Source organism: Lissotriton helveticus, chromosome 6 (assembly GCF_964261635.1).
Source record: "Lissotriton helveticus chromosome 6, aLisHel1.1, whole genome shotgun sequence".
Taxonomy (NCBI): domain Eukaryota; kingdom Metazoa; phylum Chordata; class Amphibia; order Caudata; family Salamandridae; genus Lissotriton; species Lissotriton helveticus.
The window spans coordinates 1,104,799,889-1,104,825,580 of NC_136067.1; the positions used below are offsets into that span (position 1 = coordinate 1,104,799,889).

The window sequence follows — 25,692 nt, forward strand, 5'->3', positions numbered from 1 at the left end:
GGAGCCCAGTAAGATTGATTTTGACTTGGTTGGACAGCCGTCTGAACTTCAAACGTGATAGTGTTCATGTCTGAACATCGGTTTTCCTCCATAGAATATAACACTGAAAATACACTGGGTTCCATAAAAGCGAGTAGGTCTCCCTTTTACTTTTGTAGACCGTATTTTGCGTTGAGGAATATGTATAGCAGTTTGCTGTAGCTGTGATGCGTGAGGCCAGAACTAGGCTAATAATAATGGTGGCACTCCAACTGGTTTACTTTACACAAGGAAGTCAACCTTTGCTTATTCCGTGCAAATGGACTGCCTGAGACTTTGAGGTCAGGATCTTAGGCCTAGGTCCTTGGGACCTGCTTTATGGAAAAGGAGGGTCGGCCCATGTCAACGACCGGTTTTAGAGAAGCCTTAGACATAGCTGTACGGCCTACCACTTATCTGGTTTTCCTAGCAACGGGAACAAGAATTTACAAAGTAGGAGGAAGAAACCAAATAAAATGCTTCCTCCACAGATAAACTCCAATGCTAAAAAATCTCCTGGAGATCAGGTGGCATCAGACAAATGGTAGAAAACTAGAAGGATTCTTCAAGAGGAAGGTTAAAATCCATGACTCCAGAGCAAACTAAAATTAATGAAGATTTTCAATGCACTTGAATGCATTTTTAAAAAAAAACTTTATTTTTCAGTTTTAGAAAACAACACTTAAGCAAAGCAGCAGTCGGTGATATGCATGGTAGAAGACCATACACATGTAATGTAATATTACCTCACGATAAACTAGGACAGGCGCAACCTACCAGCAGCCCCCTACCTGGGGAGATAAGGCATCATGCTCCTCTAAACCCCTGACAGCACCCCCTCATTCGGAACCCTCCATTCTCTTCACAAGCTCAAGCCTCACCACAGTGATTCGTTCATGCCATTTCTGTATTTCGTCACTATATCAGAGTTCGTGTCCGGTAATGTGGTACACACGTCTCTCCACTCGGTTAGGCCATACATCACCCTTTCATTGCACCTGTTTTGCTGCAAAGTGAGTCTTCTCTGCCAGGGTCCACTCCATGACATCTTTGTGCCATTGTGGTACCTCTGGAACTCTCGGATCCATTCATCTGATGGCTACCCTCCATCTGGCCAAGACTAATACCAATTGCAGGAAGATATACAGCATTTTCTTGCCCGTTAGGCGTTTAATGTTGCTCCACAGGCAACATTTAGGAATGCATTCCATGCAGAGATGTGTATCCCTATTTATGTCAGCACCCATCTGAGTCCAGAAGTCCTGTACCAGCCTGCACTGCCAAGCTAAATGCGGAAACTCTGCATCTCCTGTGCCGCAGCGCGGACAACTATGAGCATGGGTTGGGGATATGCGATGCATCTCCTTAGGTGTTAAATATGTCCTATGAAGCCAATGATAATGTCTGTGTAAGCTCATTAACTGGTGATCAGTCTCCGGTTCACAAGGGGGACATCTAGATCAATGTCCCAGGCCGTGCGGGCCGCCCCCCTGCATCTGTGCGCCTGGCCCGGTATAACAGCATGACAGTGGAGAAGTGTGGCTCACTGGTTAGAGGAGGTAGACCCTGAAGCAGAGGTCAGACCCGGGACCAGGGTTCAATTCCCGACGCGGCAGGGTCTTGAGCCCAAAATATCCACGGACTCGATAATTCTCGTTTCGGTGCCTACTCGAATCACGGGTTCACACTCTGCAGCTCTGGGCATCAGCCTGCTCAATCTCCACTACGGCCCCTCTGCGGCGGGATGCCTGGCTTCCACCTTGGAGATGCACAGTACGGGTATCTCACAGGGAAAAGCCAGGACGGGTTCCCAAGGCAAGCGCCGAGATGCCTACGGGTAATCGAGCGCTATATAAGAACGCATAATAATAATAATAATAATAATAATAATTTAATGCCAGCCAGAGCCACACGATAGAAGGATTCCCAGGGTTTGTGTAAGTGCAGGCGTTGTGCTGTAACATGTCCAGGTGTCTCTGCCGATTTCAGCAAGGCTAGCATGGTGAAAAAATTGACCAGACCAGAGAGAGAATTCTTCGCAGGCGCTCTCAAAAGAGATAAAAGTCTCCCCTGGAGATAGATCCCCAAACAGGTACCCCCTCATCATACCATGCCCTTAAGGACATGCCCTCCATCATCTGCCGGACCAGTTTTAATTAGTTTTAATTAGTTCTCTACAGAAAGGACTACCTGATCGAATTGTTGCCAGAGTGTTGCCCTCTGCCAGATTATGTAAGGGAATGTCCGCTGGGAGTTTGGCGCCCTCCATCAGTAACTCCGGCAACCATTCACACTGCATTTCTGCTAGTCAATAAACATTGCTTCGAATTATCTCCCGGGTCCTACCACGGGCCGTACACTGAAGATGGGCAGCATTGTAATACAAATCAAGATGCCGGACCTCCAGCCCCCCATCTTTGTCCCGTCGAATCATGGTTACCAAGGCCACTCTACTGCAACGGCCGGCCCACAGTAGCGAGATAAGAGTGGAGTCTAGCTGCTTAAAAACCCTTGAGAGGAGGGGGCACAAAGAGTTCTGCAACTCATACAGGCATCAGGTAGGAGAACCATTTTCACAATGGCCATCCTCTCCATCAAGAGCGTCAGTGCGTTCCAGAAGTTCACCGAGGACCTCAGTGCTTCCAAGACCCTGTCTACGTTTAGTTGTAGCTGTAACTTTCGTGTATGCGCTACCTGAAGCCCAAGGTACCTGAACTGCGACAACTCCCAGCGAAGCCCCAGCACAGGTAAGAATTCTATTGAGGAGGTACAGACTAGTGAGGCAAAGGAAACAACAGGGATTCATCGCAGTTAAGCCGGAGACCTGAAACCATCCCAAAGTCATCCAGAATCTACAACAATCTCAAGATGGCGTCTCGGGGGGAGAAGAGATAGAACAGTAGTTTGCATATTCCACCCTCCCTCATGGGCGGACGTAGTATCCCTACCTACATGTCCTCTATGAAAGCCTCCTTGAGGCCTTGCATTAGAGGGGCCGAGTATGCCTGATTAATTCCTCCAGGAACCCATCACTCCAAGGCGTCTTAAACTGTGGAAGCGAGTTCAATGCCGTTCTGACCTCTTCCAGAGCTAGTGACTCATCCAAGGCCTCTATTGCGACCGGCCCCAGTCTAGGGAGGTCTAAACCTTCCAGGAATGGAGAGTAAGTATGAGGCAGTATATTTGGGTCAGTGGCATAGACTTTTGTAAGTGTGAGCGAAATGTGTCTAGAATAACCGCAGTAGAGTTGACAAAGCTACCTCCCGGGCTGGGTGTTCATGTTGTGAGTGGCAGTGAATGTTCTTATTGGAGGATCCAGGCCAGAAGCCACCCAGACTTATCGCCCTCCCGGTGTAGTCATTGCTGATATTGTTTTAAGGTATTCTTATCGAGACGTTTTCAGATATCCGTTATACGAACCGTATGCTCCTCCCTGAGTGTGCCCACTGTAAATGGGTGCACTGTCTGTATCTCGGCCAGGACCAACTTCACTGTAGCCAATTCGGCCTGCAGTTGTTGCCATACCCCGCATGTCAATCCAATGCAAACACCCTGCAGGACTGTTTTAAAGGCCTCCCACTCCATGGATCTACTCCCAGTGGAGCTCCAGTTAATTTCAAAGTAGCCTGTCATGGACTGCGAGAGTGCCTTGCACCCCACCGTATGCTCAAGGAGATCCGCTGGCAACCGCCAGAACCTCGTCCCTGCGGCCCGCCACCCATCACAACAGAGCAGCTAATGGGAAAATGATTGAACAAGAAACGCGCCAGATGAGTTATCCTGATGGCCTCTGTTCTAGGAAACCCCGCCGCCAAAACACTTTCCAGTCTGGTGTATGTGTTATGTGTCACAGAGTGACAAGTATATGCTCTCTGTGTCAGGTGCTGTTGACGCCATGCATCCTCCAGTCCTAAGTTCGTCATAACCTCTGGAGCACTGCCATCATTTGAGGTTTCATTCCCACCCTTGCGGGGGTTCTATCTAGGTCCGGTTCCAATATGCAATTAAAGTCCCCCAACCACAGTAGGGGCACATGAACCTCTTGTGTGATCAAGTCTTGTACAGTGTAAAAGAATGTAGGGTCATCAGTTTGGGGGCATATGTGTTCAAAATCTTCAAGTCTTGTCCATCTGCGGTGCCCTGGATTAGGACATACCTGCTCTCCACATCTACCTCCAAATATGTGAGAGAGAAGGGAACCCCTGGAGCAACCCATATCAGTACGCCTCTAGCATAGGTAGAGTAGGATGAAGGGTAGACCTGGCCCTACCATTTCTTGGCCAATCTAGAGGCGCCTGCATCATCTAGATGTGTTTCTTGCAGGGAGGCTATGTTAAAGTTGGACATTTCATAAAGGTGAGTGCACTATGGCGTTTGATGTAAGTGCCCAGTCCCCCGATTATCCAGGTTAACAGCCCATAGTTTCACCCATCTAAGATCAGGTGTAATATTGGGTACCTCTGTCTCATCCATGCATCTCTGCCCTGCTGCTGATAGACTACTAAGCCAAATGGGTGATTTGAACAGCACAAACAACTCAAACAATATACCTCTCCCACCCATGGACAAAAATAGTGCAACTAATCGACTATCTATGCCCACCTCATGTGTGTGCCACGACTTGCACAGCATCACTACCATTCCACTGAAACTGGTTAACCAACGTCTCCGACCACCATCCCAGCCAGCCAGACATTTCGTCTAGATAACTCTATCATGTCATCCCGACGCTCACTCAGTCTGCATTCGCTCGTATTATTCTGTCTGATTTAGGAAGAACTAGTCCCCACAGGCAGCACAAACGGAGCTCTAACAATCCATTGTACAACTGAGCCCATGGCCACTCTGCACCGAAATTCAAGCAAACTCACAAACCTGCTGATTCCTGAATAAGCCAGTCTCTGCCACAAAAACCAGACGAGAACAGGCAGTAAGTCTCAGATTTACTTGCCACCAGTCTCCACCTCCAAAGCAACCATGGTATCTGACACAACGTCAAAAGTGGGGCTCAAGACCCAAGTACCTGGCTCATCTGCTGATGGTTGTGTAGCTATACCGAAGAAAAACAACTAAGATGATCTAGTGAAGGTGAAGTATTCCTTTTAAAGGACAGTTTTCCTCACCCACCCAAGAACCAAGCCGGTGGACACTGGGCAGAAATTTAAAGCAAACTCACAACCCCGTTGAGTACCGGATAAGCCAGTCTTTGCCACAAAACCAGACAAGAACAAAGAGTAAGTCCCAGATTTACTTGCACCCAGTCTCCACCTCCAAGGCAACCATGGTATCTGGCACAAAGTCCAACGTGGGGCTCGAGGCCCCAGTCCCTGGTCCATCTGCTGATGGTTGGGTATCTATACGGAAGAAAAACAACAAATATGATCTAGTGAAGGTGGAGTATTCCTTTTAAAGGACACTTTCCCTCACCCACCCAAGGGTGGCATGCTTCATTAGTGGGTAACCTCCTTGCACAGTGAAGCCTAGTCAAGGTGCGGGCTACAGCCCCTTCAATGAGAGGGAGCAGCTCAGGGATGTTTCATGAGGAAATAGGTAGACTAATTACCTTTCAGATGAGCTAGATGTGGTCAGGTATACAGAGCAAAATATGTGATGAAAAATTTGAAAGTTAAAACTAGTTACAGGGTACGCCAGACAACTTTTATTGATGCATCGCTGGGCCAAGATTAAAAACCAATGCTATTGCAGGGAGACAATATATAACCAGCTTCTGTTTCAAGTAAACTGTAAGGTCGATATGTTTCAGCCTGATTCCCTCAGTAAGAGGTGTGGCGGCCTTACTCAGGACCTATAATTTTTGCTTCTGCTTCATCAAGTGTTCTAAAACCAACAACGAAAACAAAACAAAAGTATGCGAAACCAGTAGTCTTGTGGCAATCGACAATCTACAAGAATGTCTTTCCCAACATGGTGATTGTCAGGACTCTACATTTCACAAGGATAGAGAGGACCTTGGGCATCACACCAGGGCAAAGTTGAGGCATGATCCCCGACGCAAGCAGGTAACTACTAGTGGAGCCTACATTGAGTGGATTGCTCAAGACCACTGGTTTCCTGGGGCATTTTACAAGTGAATGACATGGACGGGTTCAAATTGGGTTTATTATTTCAAGTGACTGGTAATCACTCTGGTGACATCCCAGTCCAGCATTAATTTGCAAACCGAAACACAGTTCTGACCTTGCTCTAACAGGAACAGCCCACCCTGAGCTGCCTGGCAAAGTCCCCCTGAACCAGAACACAACAACCCAGGGCCGGTGTCACCAATATTAGGGCTCATCAGACAGTTATAGCTTTGTTCCAGTGGAAAAGTGTGCTGGGGACCCACATCTGGGCAAACTTGGCCCTCTTAGAGTGTTACACTGAAGTTTACAGAAAGTAATGGATAGAATGCCTGAATTAATCCCAGCCACTGGTAATCATTCAGGGGTGCTTCTCTGTCCATCGTTATTTTGCTCAGCATACCACCTCATTTTGGACCCAGCCATATGAAAATCATTCTTGACCCTGCTGCAAAAAGAACAGTCCAGCCGAACTGCCAGGCCATGTTGTACCTGAACACAAGAAATTCAGTACCAGTTTCACCCTTATTAAGGGCTCATCAGCTTGGGTTCAGTGCCACAGTGTTCATGGGACCCATGTCTAGGCATACCCTTTCTACTTAGGGCTTTACATTGAAGTTTATAAGTGATGGATGGAATACTTTGAAGTCATTTCAGCGGTTGTATGACATTACAACGCATGCTAATACATCGCATGCCATTACATCGCGGTTTTTACAACGCAAGTCGTACACATACATGCCCTTAGGGCATGTATGTGCGCCACATGTACTTACAGGCACATTCCAGGGGTGCAACAGGTGTCCTTTGGACACCCTGCCATCCTTGGAATTGCGATTCTCAAATTGCGATTTTCTCACAGAAAATCGCATTTTGAGAATGTATCCCCATTCATTCCTATGGGCCTCTTGGCCCATAGGAATGAATGGGACACTCATTCCTTAGTTGCGATTCGCAATTTGCTAATCGCAAATAAGGAATGTTAGAGATTCGCAAAAAAACTGCGATTTATTACCTACATTCCATTTTGCTATTCTCAAATAGCGATTCCTTAAAAATCGCTATTTGAGAATCGCAAAATGGAAATTACCTACATATGCCCCCATATTTCATATTTCGCTAACCTGTTACCGAATCGCAAAATGGGTTTGCGATTCGGTATTTGGAAGGGGCGTGTTTAGGGCATACCTTCCAAATAGCAAATCCTAGTGGTATGTATGAATGTTTTGTGACCGTAAATGCAGTCGCAAAACATTTGCATTCTACCAACTACTTCAACTAGGTGGTAACCCATTCGCAAATAAGAAGGGGTCTCCAAGGAACCTCTTCCCAGGAGCAAGCAGTGGTCCCATGGAGCATTCCCTTTCCTTTAAGGAAAACGAGCTGCATTTAAAAAAAAAGAAAAGAGATTGCTTTATTTAAAAGTAATGACAGACATGGTGGTCTGCTGACCCTAGCAGGCCACCATCCCCGTGATTTTAGCGATTCCTCTGGGGTCCCAAATTGTGAGCTACCACATTAATATTATTAAGGTAGGTCAATTTGCGACCCACTAGGAATCAGTATATGAAACTCATGGAGTTTCATACATAGGAAATTGCGATTACCTAATTGCGATTCTCAGAAAATCGCAATTAGGTAATCGCAATTTCTAAATTTGAAACATGTGGCCCATAGTGTGGAGTACGCATGTGTGATAGCGCACTGCCATTACAGACAATACATTTTCAATTGAAATGACCATTACATTTGCACCGAAATACTGTTTTAATGCACACAAAAAATAAGGTGTGCAAATGTCTTCACCTAGTCTATTGATGTGTTCAAATATTTGTCTATACCACACTTCAGGATTACGAAGAAATGTACTTTATTTGTACTAATTCTGATATATTCTGAAAAATCAGCATTGTACATTTTTTTGAGTTGTGTGCTAGACAAACAAGCATTTGCAATGCAATAGGTCTCGCAGTTACACAAGTTAAAGCTATTGGCATTGTAAATGACAATGCCTTTTATTTATGTTTTTAAAACGAAAACAAATATAAAAGGCATTGTTCTTTGGAATGCTAATAGCTCAAAATCACGTAAATGCAAGACCTATTGCATTGCAAATGCTTGTGTTATATTGTTTTTCATGACTCAGACCCTATTTTAAATAATGATTACAGATGGAAACCTAGCGTGCTCATTGCGCCGCTCGGATGCCCAGTGTTTCCATCATACTGTTCACTGGGTTCATCCCATATTGTAAGAAATATCATCAATGTATCCCAAATATAAGGACTGATGTTTTGTACAAGGCCTTGAGCGAGTACATTTGGTGTTCAAAATGATACGTGAATCCATTGACCCTGCTTAAGCGATCTAGCTGCAGCCGTTCAATCAATGAGTCAATTAAAGGATGCAGTGTAATATGACTGTTACTTTTTGGGTCAATCGCGCTTCTTTTAAATAAGGTTGAGATAAAATGGAGAAATCTGACACTGAAATGACTAGTAAGGACAGGGCAAAAGGCAGATGTGAGTCCTGCACAACGTTTGGAAGTCTTTGAAACTAGAGATGCATCAGACTAAGCGAGATAATTAAAGACTTTCCTGTATTTACAAGTTGCTGATCCAATTTGTCAGGCGGAGCACAGGCCCTGAACACGGACACTAGACTCTTAGCAGACTCAGGAGAGGCAGTGAGCTGAGGCCTAGAGCCAATGCCAATCGCTCACACCAGGAATCAATTCTGTGTGCCCAGGGAATCCCAGAGCACGGGAGAGATGTGCACGAAGGGAAAGAACCAGTCTCAGCGTTTGTGCACAGCTCGAAGCTCGGTGTTCAGTATTCTAAGAGGAGGCGGCCCATGGACACAATCCCACGCTCCGAGTGCGGTGATGAACAGGTACAGAGCAGCGAGGCTAGGCTGGAGGAAATATAACCCGAGCACACAGAGGACTTGAGGGGCATATTAAGGCACCCCGTGGCTGACCCAGCCTTCTATCTACGGCAATCAGCACTTACTTCACGGCATGATGACGTGTTTCACACACGGTGAGAGTGTGCATTTAGTGGACGGCCCTGCACCACAGACAACTGCCTTGCTCTTTCCATCTCAGCATCTGCAGCTCTAAGTACAACATAGGCGCTCTTTACATATTGGTTGGTGGTATGTAAGTTAACATTAAGAATGAAGCTCTTCAATTGAATTCTGCATCAGTTTTGTTTTTTTTATTTTAAAACTCCTAGCTTAAACCAGTGCCCGTCTCCTCATTGGCTCTAATCAGAAAACGGGCACATAATCTACGCTCTCAGGTGTAAACGACCTTGTTAGCAAACAGGGTGACTGTATTTTGTGGTGCGGCAGGGGCTGCAAGAACCACCTCCAGACCTGATAACATTCCCGAAAGTGGAAAAAAATAAGGTTGTTCTTTTTACTTAGAAGTAGTTGTTTGTTCAAATTCAGCAAAAAGGTAAATAGTAATTAAGAGTCCAGAAGACAACTTTTAACAAAGTACCACACATTTCCTTGTCAAACATATGTATTTACATTTATATTTAGTGGCTTTAAAGAGATTTGCTAACAAACCTTCACCACTTTTGTGATTAGGTCTTATGGAGGTTGAAAGAATGAGCCAAGTGAAAGGCACCAATGTAAAGACAAGCGGCACTGAAAGTGATCGCGAAAGCGATCGCTATTGTAAAAAAAAACAAAAAAAAAAACATGCCCCCGAGTGGTGCGCGCGCCACTGCGAGCCATATGTCTTCAATTATTGCGCCCATATCTGTGTATGATAATTGAAGACTAATGGGCTTTGGTGCACGTAACAGACACCAATAGGCCATGGGCGGAGCAATGCGCCCGCCTTTGGCCTATTGCGTGCTCTGTTTTAAAGAAACACGCACTAAAAAGCCCAATAGTGGAACCCAAAAGGAAAAGCACATGCACAAGCGTGTGCGCTTCCAGGGTCCGTTTTCAAACCCAGGACAAAAGGGCTAGCCTGCGCGAGCAGTGTTGCGCACTACATCGCGAGGGGCGAGCCCTAAAAACTATCCTACACCCTCTTCTCTTACTTGGATACTCATCAGAATTGCCACACACATTCTCTCACTTTGAAGTCCGAGAAAGAAAAGTAAACACCAAGCTCCCTTGGAAGTGAGAGACTGACATTTGAACTCTGTCTTTGAATGCACAGCAAATCTGACAAGTTAAAGGCTTGTTTACAGAAAGCGTGTTTGTTGAAGAAGACAGAAAACAAGATTTGGGCAACGGGAGAGACTAACTCAAGCTGGACAGCCTAAAGTAAATAAAGCCAGCAAATAGAAGTCAAGAAAGTGTGAGTTACAAACCACTAAGCCAATGGTAAGTAACTGGTGGAATGCATTCCTAGGTCAGCTTTCTGAATGTCCCCAAGATGTCATTAGCATACCATACAGCTGCTCTGTCTGGTGGCTTTGACCTAAAAAAAGACACTATATTCAATTCAATTTGACTTTATTTCGGTCTTTTAGACCCAAAAAGCACATAAATAAAAACATACTCATCATACACATAATCGACAGTCGGCTTTAACACATGAATCGGGTGTTTCAAGTGACAATATCATAGTCCTGTCCTAATATACATTTAGAAAACTGTACAATAGATAGAATATTATTAAAATATGTTAAATATATAAAAGGCGATTAAAGAAATTAACAATCATCAAAAAGAGTCTCAATAGCCCTCATCCTGTTGACAATCTAAAAAACTAAATATCTAACATCGCCACCATTATTTAATTACAGCATTGGAGAGGGTTCAATAGGCAATACTTTCAATTTTAAAGTGCGGATGCAGGAATAAATTTATAATGTGCAAAGCTATTTAATCCACTGTCACAATTTCAACCCTGTTTTATCCCTAATAATCTTCACACTGAGCAAAAATTTGGCTACACAAAAAACCACGAGTGGTGTTGTATCCGTCCTCATTATACGCTCCGCCTCTCTACAGTGCCTAATGTTCAAGTTATTGCAGAGAGGTTTAACCCATTTGTTCCTTGGGTTATCGTATAAGGGACAAAAAAATAAAATATGAGCATCATCTTCTTTAGCCTTGGTCCCCTCTATACAAAACGTGCATTTATCATAATCTTTTTCAGCGCTGTTATTGCCCCATTTGGATTTGTTTTTGTTCGTTTGTAATACCCCATATCTATATTTCAGGTATACTGATTTCACAATTTGTGGACACACCTCATCTAAAAATGGTTCAAAGCGGGCTGTATTTTTGAACATAAGAAATGAAGATGTTAACGAGCCTTGATTGGAATCATGTAGCAGTTTGCCATTAACATAAGCCCAAAAAGCTGTCTTTACTATCTTGCTACATGCCATGGTTAAATCCATAGGCTCCTCCCAATAATGTGATAACCCTATTTTCTCAAACCAAGATGATAGATGTTGAAACCAAGGTATAGCTTTAAAGGATCCAATGGTCATTATCTCTTGTAGGCCCTTTTTATAATGTAGGAGCTCAGATGTGGACCAAATTCTTACCCAAAATAGGAGGGGGTGTAATGCAGCATAGTTATCGGTACATTTCAGATTTAAATCCATTATTACTGGGGTCAACAGGGTCCTGATTAGAAGAGCAAGCATTTTCCGAACAAACTTGTTTTCTCCAATTTCAAAGTTTTGTTTACATTGGGGGCCTCATATCTCCGCTCCGTACAAGGCAGCTGCCGGTGCCTTAAATTTAAAAACCTCAATGGCAGGCGATACAGCCTTAGAAGTACTCCCCCCGTGTTGTTTGGTAATAGGAGTACAGTTTTGAAGCAAGAATACTTTATTTTTATTAAGATGGTGCTTCCAAGACAATTTTGTGTCCAATGTGATACCAACATAGTTAAAATTGTTTACATACTCTAACTTTTTGGGATTTAGCTCTAGGTTTTTTTTAAATGATCTATGTGGATTAATAGACATATATTTTGTCTTACTGGAATTTATCTGAAGGCCTTTGTCAGTACAATACAACTGGAAGGAATTCATCAGGTTTTGAAGTCCACTAGGGGTTTGCGAAATTAAGAGAGTATCATCTGCGAAGAGTAATGCAGGTATTACTTCGCCACCCAACCTAGGTGAATCATTTTTACAGCCTTCCAGATGTTGAGGGATATTGTTTACATAAAGACTAAAGAGGGTGGGCGCTAGTACGCAACCTTGGCGTATCCCCCGGGTCACCAATATTCCAATATGTCTTTGGTGAGCTCACCCCCTGGTCACCATCTCACCTTAGCATAGTTTCCCTCATGTAGCCTAATTATTTGTAAAAGCAGTTCGATTGGCACCCCCAGGTCCTTCAAGCATCCCCATAACAAGTTCCTGGGTACCAAATCGAACGCGGCTTTTAAGTCTACAAATGCAATGTATAGACTACTTTTCCTTAAATTTATATATTTCCAGGAGATGCACATAAACCTAAAGACTTGCTCTATAGTACTAATCTTTTTCCTGAACCCAGCTTGATACTTTGAGAGTAGGTCAACCTCCTCAATCCATGCTGTTAACCTAAGTAAAATATGTCTTGCAAATATATTGTGTGGTATATCGATTAAACTAATGGGGCGGTAATTTGCCGGATCATGCCGGTCACCCTTTTTAAAATTTTTCACTATTTCCGCACCCTTCCATGTGGGTATTGACTCAAAGTCAGCATTACAGAGACAGTTAATGTAGGGTCCCCATATACTCATATCGTGTTTTAAAAGGTCGCCCGGTATTTTATCTGGCCCTGGAGCCTTACCAGATTTGACTGACTCCAAAACTAATAAGGTTTCCTTAATACTGAAACATAATTTAGCTGCCTTGGCGGTATTCATCATCTCTTCTACTACCACAAAGGCGGCACCATCAGTTTCGGAGTAGAGATTAGAGAAATGTTTCACCCATGTTTCTTCGTCGAGAAATAGGTCTCTTTGCGTTCTTCCCGACCTATTCCCTTTGGCTATCAAGTTCCAAAACCCAGCCTGGTCCTTAGATTTGGCCGCGCTAATTAAGCCTGACCAAATCTCTTCATCCCACGATCTCTTTGTGTCTACTAAGGACTGTTTGTAATTGTGTCTCTTTGTCCTTATTATATCTTTATCTCCACTTTTAATTGCCTGCACTAAGTCAGTCTTGGCATCTCGACAGTTCTTATTGTACCAGGAATTGTCACCGTTAATCCCCTCTGGTGGTCCAGCTTTTCTCACTTTGGGTATTTTGCTTAACACTGGACCCATGGCATTTACCAGCCTACCATGTAGGTCAGTCATCTTAATTAAGCCAGTTACTTGTTCTACAAATGGAGTTGTGATGTCTACAAAAGTGGAATAAATACTAGTGATTGCTTTGATGTTCCCTAATATATAGGGCCATTTGACAACTCGGTTATTATTCTTTAAAATGATGCCATCTTCGAATATGCCAGTTTCCTTAACGCCCGTTTGGCCGGGAAGGAAAACATCCAAAAGTATCATCAGCCTCAACGGTCGATGGTCACTCTCTGTCCTAGAGTCGATTTGCTAGGTCAACCAAATGGCTCCAAAGTCTGAGCGTCCCCAGTATATAATCTATGTTTGTTTGGGATTTGCCTCTGCCAAAAGTGTATGCATTCGGCCAATCGGATGGCAAGCGCCCGTTACATGTTCTCAGGCTGTAACCCATTGTAATTCTTAATAATTGACTCACAGCAACTGTGCACTTTACCACCTTCTCACTTTCTATAACTGGAATATTAAATGCCGTATCTTCATCCTCAGTCAAGTTACCAAATCCTGACACAGGCTCAAAATTACAATTGAAGTCACCTCCAATTATAATGTTTGGTCTGTGGCCCAGTGTATCTAAAAGGGACTCCAGCTGACTTATTACTTCTGATTCACAATGAGCGGGGCCTGGTCTGTTGTAGATATTAAATAAAAATATGATCTCCCCGTTTTTTGCAACTAATTTTAGTCCCAGTATATCTCGAGACGGTACTTTTAATGGAACAATATTAATTTCCAGGGTGACCCGTATCCATATCACTAACCCCCCCCCGAAGGCCTACCTCTCACTGACGGTCTGGCCTCCACGCTATGTTTTAAAACCTACTCTGTGGGCTGTTTCTAATAACCAGGTCTCCTGGAAAAGCGTAATATCGCTAGCCTTTATGTATTCGTTCCAAGCTAAGTCAGCTATATTCCTCTTTAGGCCTGCAATGTTCCATGATGTAAGGCATAACTTTGAAGGCATAGTCGAGTCCCTGGACTGCACAGGCGTTCCTCCATTGGTCCCCGTACTTGTACTTATGTTGTTATATCCTACTACAGTGTTTATATGCCCCCCTCCATCTACCTCCTGCAATTCCTGGATACTCTCTGTTATTTCTGTAAAGGCTTCTTCATTCATCAACTCCCTTTGTGGCTCAGCCTCAGGGGCCTCCGCTATCGGTGACCCTATAGTAATATTTTCCCTAACCAAGAGATCCTTTTTTCTAGCCAGTATAAGACCATCCATCCCACAATATGAAGACTGTGGGAGTCAATCCTGGTCGTCTAGGGAAGACAGTGCCTCGAAACCGTTAGACAGTTGAACTATAGGGTCAGCACCAATAGCATTTCCTCTTGCCATTGGCCGATAAAAATACCCCAGTGGCAGGACACTGACATTAATGTCCCCAGCAGCAATTACTTCTTTGCTTGACAAAATTGCCCTAACCATCGGCGGTCGTCTAAAGTTTACCACCACACAGTCACCCCTGATATTCTTCCTAGTTCCTCCCACCCAACCCACCCTCGTACCATTAAAATGTCGACTGCTCTAGCAGGGTTAAATTGCCTGTACTTTACTAGCCAGTCTACCGTCTTGTTTCTCAAATTCACCCAATTCTCATTCTGATTCCTCTTGAGTGCTGGTACCCCTGCTAAGACTATTACGTATGGGCAGGAGTCAGGAGACACTCTGTCTTGGCATTTTTCCCACCAGCAATGAGGACTTTGAGCTTAATTTCTTCAATCTAGCTGTGGCATTTTGACCTCTCCACTTTGCACCTTTGGCATCGAAAACCAGAGGCTTGTGGTTCATCCTTGGTACAAACTTCTTCTTCTACACGAACGGTTTGAACTATTTTGCAGCACAGTCACACGCATTTCGTTCTCAATAACAAGAATATTGCTTCCACAGCACATAAAGTGCGAAAAGCAAACCCCAAAGTGGATTTCTTATGCAATGAAAATGAAAAATAAAACCCCTATCCGAAATGCAACCCCGTCTACAGTTGCACGGAATAGCTTATCAGGAATAAAATGGGGACAAAGCTGGGGGTGCATTAACTGTTTGTCTGTCTCATTCGCCGCATTATGGGAAGGGCATGGTTTAGAGTTTTTAAAACTACGCTTCCAAAACTCTAAATATATTTTTGTTGTAATTATCCAGCACATTTTTATAGTGTTGTTTCCCATCTAGATTATTTTATTCTCTTAAACAAATGTTAAAGGATGACTTAAAAGTGATACTATGAAAGTCCTGACAATGAACTGGGCTAAGTTCATCATTTTACAGCAGATAGATTAGAACAACAATCTAAATGACAGAAGATTAAAGGTGGCTTTAAAAGGTTTCATATGAAAAGGAGCAAGTAAGTTTAACCCCTGACCATATCTTTTATAACTCTGTTATCTGTAACTTCTCTAATCAGCGAATGGGACAATTTATTAGCTGGTACCAGTTTGTACATAATCGATTTAGTCTTTCACAAGCTGCATCATTCATAGAGCATAGGAAGCTGTGGCAATTTTTCGAAGGAAACCATGTACCGTTGCTGACCACACAGGTTAAGTAGGCAAAGATTTCCACTTTGTCCTGTCTCTTTGAGAATGAATGCACACAGTTACTATATTGTCCTACTATAACTGTAAATATATTATTTTATTTTTTCGGCCAGTGCTTATTTGCCCCACGTGATATTTAGCACAGTATCACATGTGTGCAATAGTGTGATTCTCTGCTCGATTTCTTTTGCTCTAACCATTGCAGTTTTGCAACCAGAAAAATGAGTGTTAAGTGATTTGTCAGAGGCATCATCGACACCGGTCGGGAACTTCTTGTACTCCGGCCTCTTGTGTTTTTACATATCGAACCAATGTAATGTAATCACAAATAACTGTGTTTAGAGTGACAAGCTGGACTGTTAAAAGCCCCCCTTGATCTAAGAGCTTCACTGATGCATACTGCATGGATTGGTTGCCGGTTGCCAGAAGATCCATGTTCAAGCTGCTTTGTCTCACCCACAAAACGATACATGGAACAGGACCCCTCTTCATCAAAGATGAAATCACATAATACATTCAACAAAGGAACCGCCGCTCTAGACTGGCACCTCGCCTCATAATCCCACCTTACAAGAAAAAAAACATGGGTGGCACATCCTTTTCTGTTCAAGCAGCCAAACTATCAAACTATTTACCCCCAAACATAAGATCCTCGGATAACCACCTTATCTTCAGAAGACTACTCAAGAATTGGCTTTTCCCCACATAACCACCATACTCAAACATAAATATACAGCATATTCCTCTGTATATAAGCATGTATTTGGACTACAGATGTGTACCTTCATATGTGTATTGCTTTGTATAAACGTGTTGAATAATTATGTTTTAAAGATATAGTTATTTGTTAGTTCTGCTTAAAAATGTACATATTACTTATAGTTACATTAGTCTATGTTTAACATGTATATGTGACTGCATACATAAGTAAATCTTTCATCATAACTATTATCTACAACTGCTTCACTATTTAATTATAAAAATAAATACATTAATTCAAAATACAAAACTTGAAAGTCTGAGTTTCTTAAATGCAACTTTAATCTACATATATTACCTGCCTTATGCATATATATCTTCCATATACTTATGATATACCTTCCATGTACTTATGTATCTTTATATAAATATTACTTTGTTTCAAATTCAGCATATCCAACGCACTACCATATATATCACCTTATATCTCTTGCAGTATATCCTCTACCTCCACTCTGATTCATCTCAAACCTCTTTCTACTACTCTTTCCATTGCACTATCCTATTTCTTACCCTATACCTCTATCAATATATCATCTACCCACACTCTCCCATTCATCCCAAACCCCATACCACTACTATGATCCCCAAAATAACCCTTTCTACCCCTCCTTGCATCATCTCATATCTCTTTTACTGTTCAGATCTCCCAAACAATCCTTTCTAAAGCCTTTCCTCTGACTCCCCTTTACTCATTCCACCCCATACTGCTATGAACTACTAAACAAACTAAAAAAAACTTTCTCGTTCCTTCCCTCTATACCTATTTAATCCAAATAACAGACTAACATGTCCACTGCTCAAATTAATATCAGATCTCCCTATAATAATTCCCCACTTATCCTGTTTGGATTCCGGAGTAGTGTGCTACCCGCCAAAAGTGCTTTAAAACCTCATCAGGTGTAGCAAGCATTAAATAAATGTAAACCCTTCCCTCTTCCATCCCTCCACTATCCTTTTCAATCCAAATAACAGACTAACATATCCACCGCTCAAATAATTTCATATTTCACTATACTAAGGAACAGGCATGCCATTTGTTTCTTCAAAGCATGTCTTGAGCAGTGTGATCATTTCCTCCCCCTGTTTGTGATTTGGGGTCCTCAACTGTTCATTCAGGGGGCAAAACGTATGGGCACTTGCACCATAAGTGCAGTGCCTGTGAATGGTTTAGCCTCCAGTCACACACCTTTGGGCCATGTGGTACTGGATAACTTATTCAAACTTGATTTTACAGTACTTCACTCGTGCTCTTGAATACCACCGAACAGGCACTGAGCACTGTGGGGTTGCTCGGGCTTCCCAAACTAAATTTCACAGAGAGTTTAATAGTCCCTCTGCCATATAACTCCCATCAAAGGTAGTGTTTAATTTTAAACGATGTCCTGGTGCATCCTGATTCTATTGCAATTGCACTTGGGAGCCCAAAAGTTCCCAGGCCCCTCTCAACTAGTACCGATAAGTTGCACAGTTCAGCGAGAGAAGGAGCTTCACGCCCTCCAGTACACAATTCTCTACCAGGGTCTTCTTGGGAAGCTACTTCTTTTGTACATTACAAAAAGCACAGGAACAAGGACAAAAATGAGAAGAGGGTTGAGATCAAAAGTGTGCCGCTATTCTTCCCCTGTATCAGCATCATCGCATATGTACCTCACCGATACAATAGATTGATCTTCAGACTTTACCTAGAACTTAAATGAACCTTTTTGGTTTTTTTCTTCAGACTGAACTTTCGGCCATTTTACTATGTTTTTAGGTCTTGCCTAGACGAAAGCAAAGCGAAGCTTTGCTGTCTATGGCGAGACAACTTATGTAGTTACTTTTGGGGGAATGTGGACAGCAGAGTTCCACGCGCTTTCCCTGGCCGAGATTTAACCTCGGGAGCGCGCACGTCGCCGTGCCTCATCTTCCCATGCACAAACAAAGCCTCACTCACGCATGCGCACATACACAGCCATACACACACTGCATACACACACGCCCCCCCCTTAAACAGACACACGCGCACCCAGACAGACAGACGCACGCACGCACGCACACACTCAGACACACACCTCTCCTCTCCCTCAACACACTCACCTGTTCTGGCGGTGCTCGGCGGCGGTTCTGGCTCTCGGGCGGCGGTAGCGCTTTGCGGGGCTCTCTCACCACATGAGAGCCCTGCCTTCCCCATGCGCCCGGCCGCTCTTCACCCGGTCCCCCATCTCGGGACCGGGACTCAATCAGGAGCCTACGTGGCTCCTCGGGCAGCTCTCTCTCTCTGTCGCCGCGATGGGGCGGGACTTCCGGTTGGGGCCGCGATGGGATTGGCCGGCTGCCCAACCGCTTCCGGGTCGTCGCAGGCAGCGCGGCGGCCCGGCGGGGACTTTTTTTTTGTTCACTGGCATGGACCAAAAACTTAGAAGGAAGCCTACAACATTTTCCATGTTAGTAGGGCCGCAATGCAGAGATGAAGTGCAAATTGTTTTACATTGTGCAAACACGAAAGCACGGGAGAGTGCGAAAATAACCTGGACTTTTCGGTAACTTTGTTAACTACGTTAGAAAAGTAAGGAAAAAATCAATAAAACCTCGAAACCCTAAATGCCATGTGGGCAACATGCGTGGGAAATTAAAATGTTACTCAGAAAGCTAAATATATGGACATTCTCAAATGGTTCAATGGTGGTGTGGGCCTGGAGACGCGTTCAGATGGCGGGAATCCGTGAAGCGCGTCGCGAGTCCGCAGTGACAGGAACAGATGCGTGTTCTCGCTGTTCGCACCGAGGGCCCCGCTGAGAGAACACTTCACTTGGCACAGCCCAGCGTGGACGGGGCCCGAGCCTGGGTGGCCTGAAAAAAGTTTCCACCTGCGTTCCCATAACACACCAGAATGAAATGCCGCGTGTTTAAAATAAGAGAAATTGTAATGATTCAGGCCCAAGCTGTAACACAGATGACGTCGCCTGTGAAAGAGTAATTAATCTGCAACCCTTTGTGGGAAACAGTCTCTTGTGCGCGATTACTGCACATTTCAAGCTTAGGGTTAATTTCAGAGATGGTTTTTGCGCTCTGTGAAAATGAGATAGGTTGACAAACCCGGTTTAAAAATGTGTGCTTCTAGAAGGAACTAACTAACATCTGTTTCAGTCTTAACTACCACAGCTGGTGTGTCCGGGTGAGAAAGGCAATAGTAAGGAAGTAATTACTGTCTGGGAGCTACTTCACACATATTGCAAACTACCATCTCCTGCTGGTACAATAACTGTACCGACGAGAACGAAAACTATTGTTTATTTTGCTGCATAATTTTACTCGGAGAATCTTGCGCTCTGATAACACACCCCGCTGAACAGAATGTCTGTACCTGATATCAAGGACCGGAAATGACTGCACACATGGAGCGTGTGGAAAAATAATCAATCATTTGCAGGATAGGACGCCCTTCTGCCCTACACAGCGGGAGTTAAGAAAGACCTAAACCCAATTCAAGGGCCTTTGAGCGCTACAGGCTCTCATACGAGATGGACTAAAGAGGGTACAGTATCCCAACCCACTTACTGCCAAGTGAACTTTAGGAGTTTGCTTCACCCTGAGGAATATCAGAGGCTTTTCTGGAGGTACCGTGCGGGAAAGTGTATTCCTCCTATTTTTAAAAAATAAAACGTTTATCATTATGACCACAGCCTTCCACATATTCAAATGCCTTTTTACAAGTTGTCAACAGCGCTAATCATAATTAAGGCTCTCTGGTTTCCGTTTTTTTCCTTTTTGTTTTTTTTTAAATGGAAAAATACAGAATATTTTTTTTGGGGGGGGGGGAAGGGGGGGACTCTACATGCGGCCTTTCATGGATTCCAGGCCGACAGCTGATTAGACAGACACCATGGGGAATTGAACATGATGATATTTCCTTATATACAGGTATATGTTTTCCTAAAATACGACTGGCATCAAAGTAGGAGTGCATGCTTACCAGCTAAATAAATGTGGAAATACACCACTTTATGCCTACAAGCGTCAGACATGCACAAGCGTCAGACATGCAGAAGCGTCAGACATGTACAAGCGTCAGACATGCACAAGCGTCAGACATGCACAAGCGTCAGACATGCACAAGCGTCAGACATGCACAAGCGTCCGACATCCACAAGCGTCCGACATCCACAAGCAACAGACATGCACAAGCAACAGACAGCCACAAGCAACAGACATCCACAAGCAACAGACATCCACAAGCAACAGACATCCACAAGCAACAGACAATCACAAGCAACAGACATCCACAAGCAACAGACATCCACAAGCAACAGGCATCAGACGTCCACAAGCATCAGACATCCACAAGCATCAGACATCCACAAGCATCAGACATCCACAAGCAACAGACATCCACAAGCAACAGACGTCCACAAGCATCAGACGTCCACAGGCATCAGACATCCACAAGCATCAGACATCCACAAGCATCAGACATCCACAAGCATCAGACATCCACAAGCATCAGACATCCACAAGCATCAGACATCCACAAGCATCAGACATCCACAAGCATCAGACATCCACAAGCATCAGGCATACACAAGCATCAGGCATACACAAGCATCAGGCATACACAAGCATCAGGCATACACAAGCATCAGGCATCCACAAGCATCCAGAAGCATCAGACGTACACAAGCATCAGACATACACAAGCATCAGACATACACAAGCATCAGGCATCCACAAGCATCCAGAAGCATCAGACGTCCACAAGCATCAGACATACACAAGCATCAGGCATCCACAAGCATCCAGAAGCATCAGACGTCCACAAGCATCAGACATACACAAGCATCAGGCATCCACAAGCATCCAGAAGCATCAGACGTCCACAAGCATCCAGAAGCATCAGACGTCCACAAGCATCCAGAAGCATCAGACGTCCACAAGCATCAGGCATCCACAAGCATCCTCTCTATGTTTCAAGCTTTATTACAAATGTCACAAAAAGATGTTAATATTTCACTTCTGTTCTTGGATTTTCGTCACAATAAAATACACTGAACATAATGTTTACAAAAGTTATTTACAAAAGTTTAAGCTATTGCCATTATAAATTACAATAACTTTTAAGTATTAATTATTTAAAAAAATTAAAAGCCATTGTTATTTGTAATATCAATACATCTAAGTCACGTAAATGCAACACATATTGCATTACAAATGCTATCGGTGTCACATTTGCAAAAGTTAAAACTATTGGCATTGTAAATGACAAAGCTATTAATTTCGCTATTTTCAAAACCAACACATAAATAAAAAATGGGTCATTTACAATACCAATAGCTCAAACTTTCCTAATGCGAGACCTATTGCATTGCAAATGCTTGTTGTTCTAGCTGATAGTTATTTTCCTCCTCATGAAGGAATCCTCCGACTCAACCCTCCATCTTTTATGTAACCTCGCCTCTTCAGAATCATCATTTAAATTCCTTCCACACCCAACTGCTTCCACGTTTTTTTCACCATGTAGACAGAGAGAGAGAGAGAGAGAGAGAGAGAGAGAAACTGGATGGAGTGAGTGAATGAATATAGGTAAGGTGTGTTTAAGTGTCACCACTGATATTGCTTGGAGTTGTCAGAGACAGCTTGATGGCCACTTGTAGACATGTAGTTTATCTGTCCTTTCTCCTAACGAGAGCCTTGCAAGATCTGCCAGTTCAGTAGGGCCAGCTATGAACAGCTGTAAATGAAGAAACCTTCCATCTCAAAAGAGATATTCTTCTCCATCTCATGGTGATTTCAGGAATGTGAACTCCCCAAAGATCAGTCCTTTCGGGCCCTTTTTCCAAGATTATAGAGACCATTGACTCCTCTCAGTGCTCTACCAAGTTATGAATTGTCTTGATTTCTGGTCAACCCAAGAATTTTTTTTTTTTTCTGTAGACCTATTGTCAGAAAACGGCAGTCAGCATTTTATTCAGTTTTCCCCTTACATTAAAGTTGATAGTGAAATATCCTAAGATGAGGCCTGCTCTTTTGATTGGTAGAGAAATTCCTTTATACTTTTTTTGCCAACTTCTGTGGTTCACAGGACGCTTCATAACAGCAAGAATTTTAACAGCTTGTAGGTGCTGGTCTCATTTCCATCAGATTTAGCTTTCAGGCCAGAGGGAGTGGTGTGGCGCAGCGGCCAGAGTGGGACTCTGGAGTGCGAGGCTCACGGATCGATCACCGGCAGCAGCTCAGCTCAGCATCATGTGACTCTGGGCAATAGCTCACTTAATCTCCTTGACTTCCTCCATCACCTGGATACCCTTAGGGGTTATACGTTTGCACTTTAGAAATGGGGGATTATTATTATTTCTACCATCCATCAGTAGTCAATTCGAACTGCACCAGGGACTATTATCTATCCCTCCCCACATTGCTTATGTTGAATTAATTACCACATAGCTTCAGAAAAGCTATTGTGCAAACCTGTGCATGGACATCACTCTCATGCCTCTAGTTAGTTCAGAAAAAGACAAACAGATGATGGACGAAATGCAGAGCAAATGCAACATTCACCCCCCCCCCAGTCTATTAATCTGGGTTAAATCCATCGTCCTTTTGCTCACCACGCCACCCCAGTTTAGGCCCAGCCATATGCAAATCACTCTTGACCCTGTGCCTCATGGGAACAATCCAGACTGAACTGCCAAGCCAGGTCCTCCCTGGACCGGAAACAAGCATCCTGGGACCGGTTTTGTGGCATCACCCTTCTCTAGCCAGGCTAGCTTGAATCCAGTGGATTTAGGCCCAGGTCTCTGTACTGGGGTGAATGTATGACATTGTTATGCGTTCTGTCCATCAATTGTTCTTTTTGCATTTGTCACCCCGAGTGGGACGGGAATGCCCAGACTTGGATCCCGTGCTCTTCATGACATTGTAGTCAAGCTATCCTGGCTGATGAGGGGTTTAACCCCGAAACCAGTCCTAGGATGCTTAGTTACAGTCCAGGAAGGACCTGGCCTGGCAGTTCTGACTGGACTGTTCCCATTGACCGCAGGGTCATATCTTATTTGCATATATTTGGGTTCAAACTGGAATGGGATGGGGAGCAAACAAATGATGGATTTAGGCCCAGATCTCTCTACTGGGGTGAATGTATGACATTGTTATGCATTCTGTCCATCAATGTTTTTTTGCTCTAGGTTGTTCAGGACATAACCAGTTGCAGGCCTTTGTGCCTACAGTCCACTATAAATTGCCATGCAGAGCGGGATTTGGAAGCACAGGGACTGTGGCACAAGGTGTGTACTGCAGGGGTGTATCATAGGCCCCTGCAGCCCCCGCTGTGCAGGGGGCCCCTGATCTGCAGTGGACCCCTCAGCACTGTACTCGGGCCTGAGAGCTCCAGATTAAATCAATAGCGGGCCGCTCTGTGCACCTTGCAGGGGGGGGGGCTTCAACTTTCGTTACGCCACTGGTGTACTGCCGGGCTGAAGGATATTGTTTAACGAAAACTGAAAAAGTTTGTTATAGTGAAGTTCAATTTTAATACTCAGAAGAAACAAATGTTTATTATTATTAAAAATGTAAAATCCCCTAAAACAAATAGTTTAAGGGAAGTTATATTATGAGGCTAAATCCCAAGAGACCACTGAAATTCACAATTTAAGTTGAGCCATGCAACCAGAACCCCAGAACTACTAGAAGTAGTGTTCTTGAGTGTATGGTATGATGATAAGTGCATTTTGATTTAACATTAATTACAACAATTATTTTTTAGCTTAGCAATAAAGCATGTTTTTGGTTGCAAAACTATTTGTAAGAATGTAGGATGACTGCTATAAAAAGAAACTTGAGTCAAACATATGATCACTGCTTTCAGAACCTTCACTGGGCAAGTAATGTGTGTGGTAATCTTGTCCGTTTTTTTGATGGTTTTCTGTGCTAGTCTCGGTATTTGATTGGCCACATGATTATGTAGAGGGTGAGGGAAGGCTGCAATCCTGGGGACGATAATGAGTGAAAAGTCATCAGGATGACCAGATCAGTCAGAGATTAGTTTGTGAACTCCAGGTACCTCTCTGTGGGACCTCCCGCATCCCCACTCGTACTGATACTTCCAGAATTTTGGATGGGTGGGGATTGGAGGCTGTGTGAAAGTACACAAATAAGAGCCCTCATGGAGGGTGGCGGCTTTGTCTACCTGCTCCGCTATTGGGCGTGCGGGGAAGCCCACACTGGCCAGGAATGGAAGAAGATAGGGAAGGAGAGGAGAGTAATGGTGACCAGTTAATTTTCTTAGCTGCTTTACATCTTTTCTTTTTGTACTCCTTTCACCTGGCTGCAACAAGGAATTGACCCCCAGGGCACTTTAAAGGCAATAGTGTAGTGAGCATGGGCATCATGTCAGCTATGTAGAGTATGTTCAGAATCTAATGTTTCCAACATCAAATGCTTCCCTCATCTTCACGGAAAGCCGCTAGAATTGTACATGTTATGCAGACTCTACAATCACGTGATATCAATCTGACTTCATCAACGGCCAGCGACGATGACTTAAAACACTTCACGTATGGTCTAAAAAAATCTACTCAATGAAATAAACTCATTGCTGCCCAGGTAATATGAGTAAATTTATCAGAGAGTGCTACTTTGTAAATGGGACCTCAGCTACCTGATCTTTGCAAATAAATTACAAATTTTGGTATGGAATTTAATTTATTGCATTGAAATCTGGATAATAAAGATATTGTGGCCATGCTGAATTTGCCCATTTTCTAATTCCAATTTTACATTGCATCTGGCCCTCACAGATATGACCTGACTCTGGATGAGATGAGGGACTTGGCATTTGAAAGAGTGAAATTCACCCTGGCTTTACCACAAGTGCAGCGTGCATTTCAGGAGATGGTAAGCTATTTAAAGCCGGTATCATTTGCTTGTTTAATTTGAGCTATCGACTCCCAATTTAGGAATAACAACTTAACGTGTAACAAATTGCACAGTTCATGATATTTCTTTACCCAGCACTCTGAGATTAAACTTTTTTTG

The 25,692-nt window shown here is 43.6% G+C and overlaps 1 protein-coding gene across 1 annotated transcript in view; it reads left to right on the forward strand.

Annotated features, from left to right (window-relative positions):
- Positions 1-25,692, forward strand: part of ACOXL (acyl-CoA oxidase like) — a 969,051-nt gene that overhangs the window by 194,976 nt on the left and 748,383 nt on the right. The window contains exon 2 of the mRNA XM_078648763.1: positions 25,455-25,551. Coding sequence (XP_078504889.1) covers positions 25,455-25,551 — 97 coding nt within the window. The remainder of the gene's footprint in view (positions 1-25,454; positions 25,552-25,692) is intronic.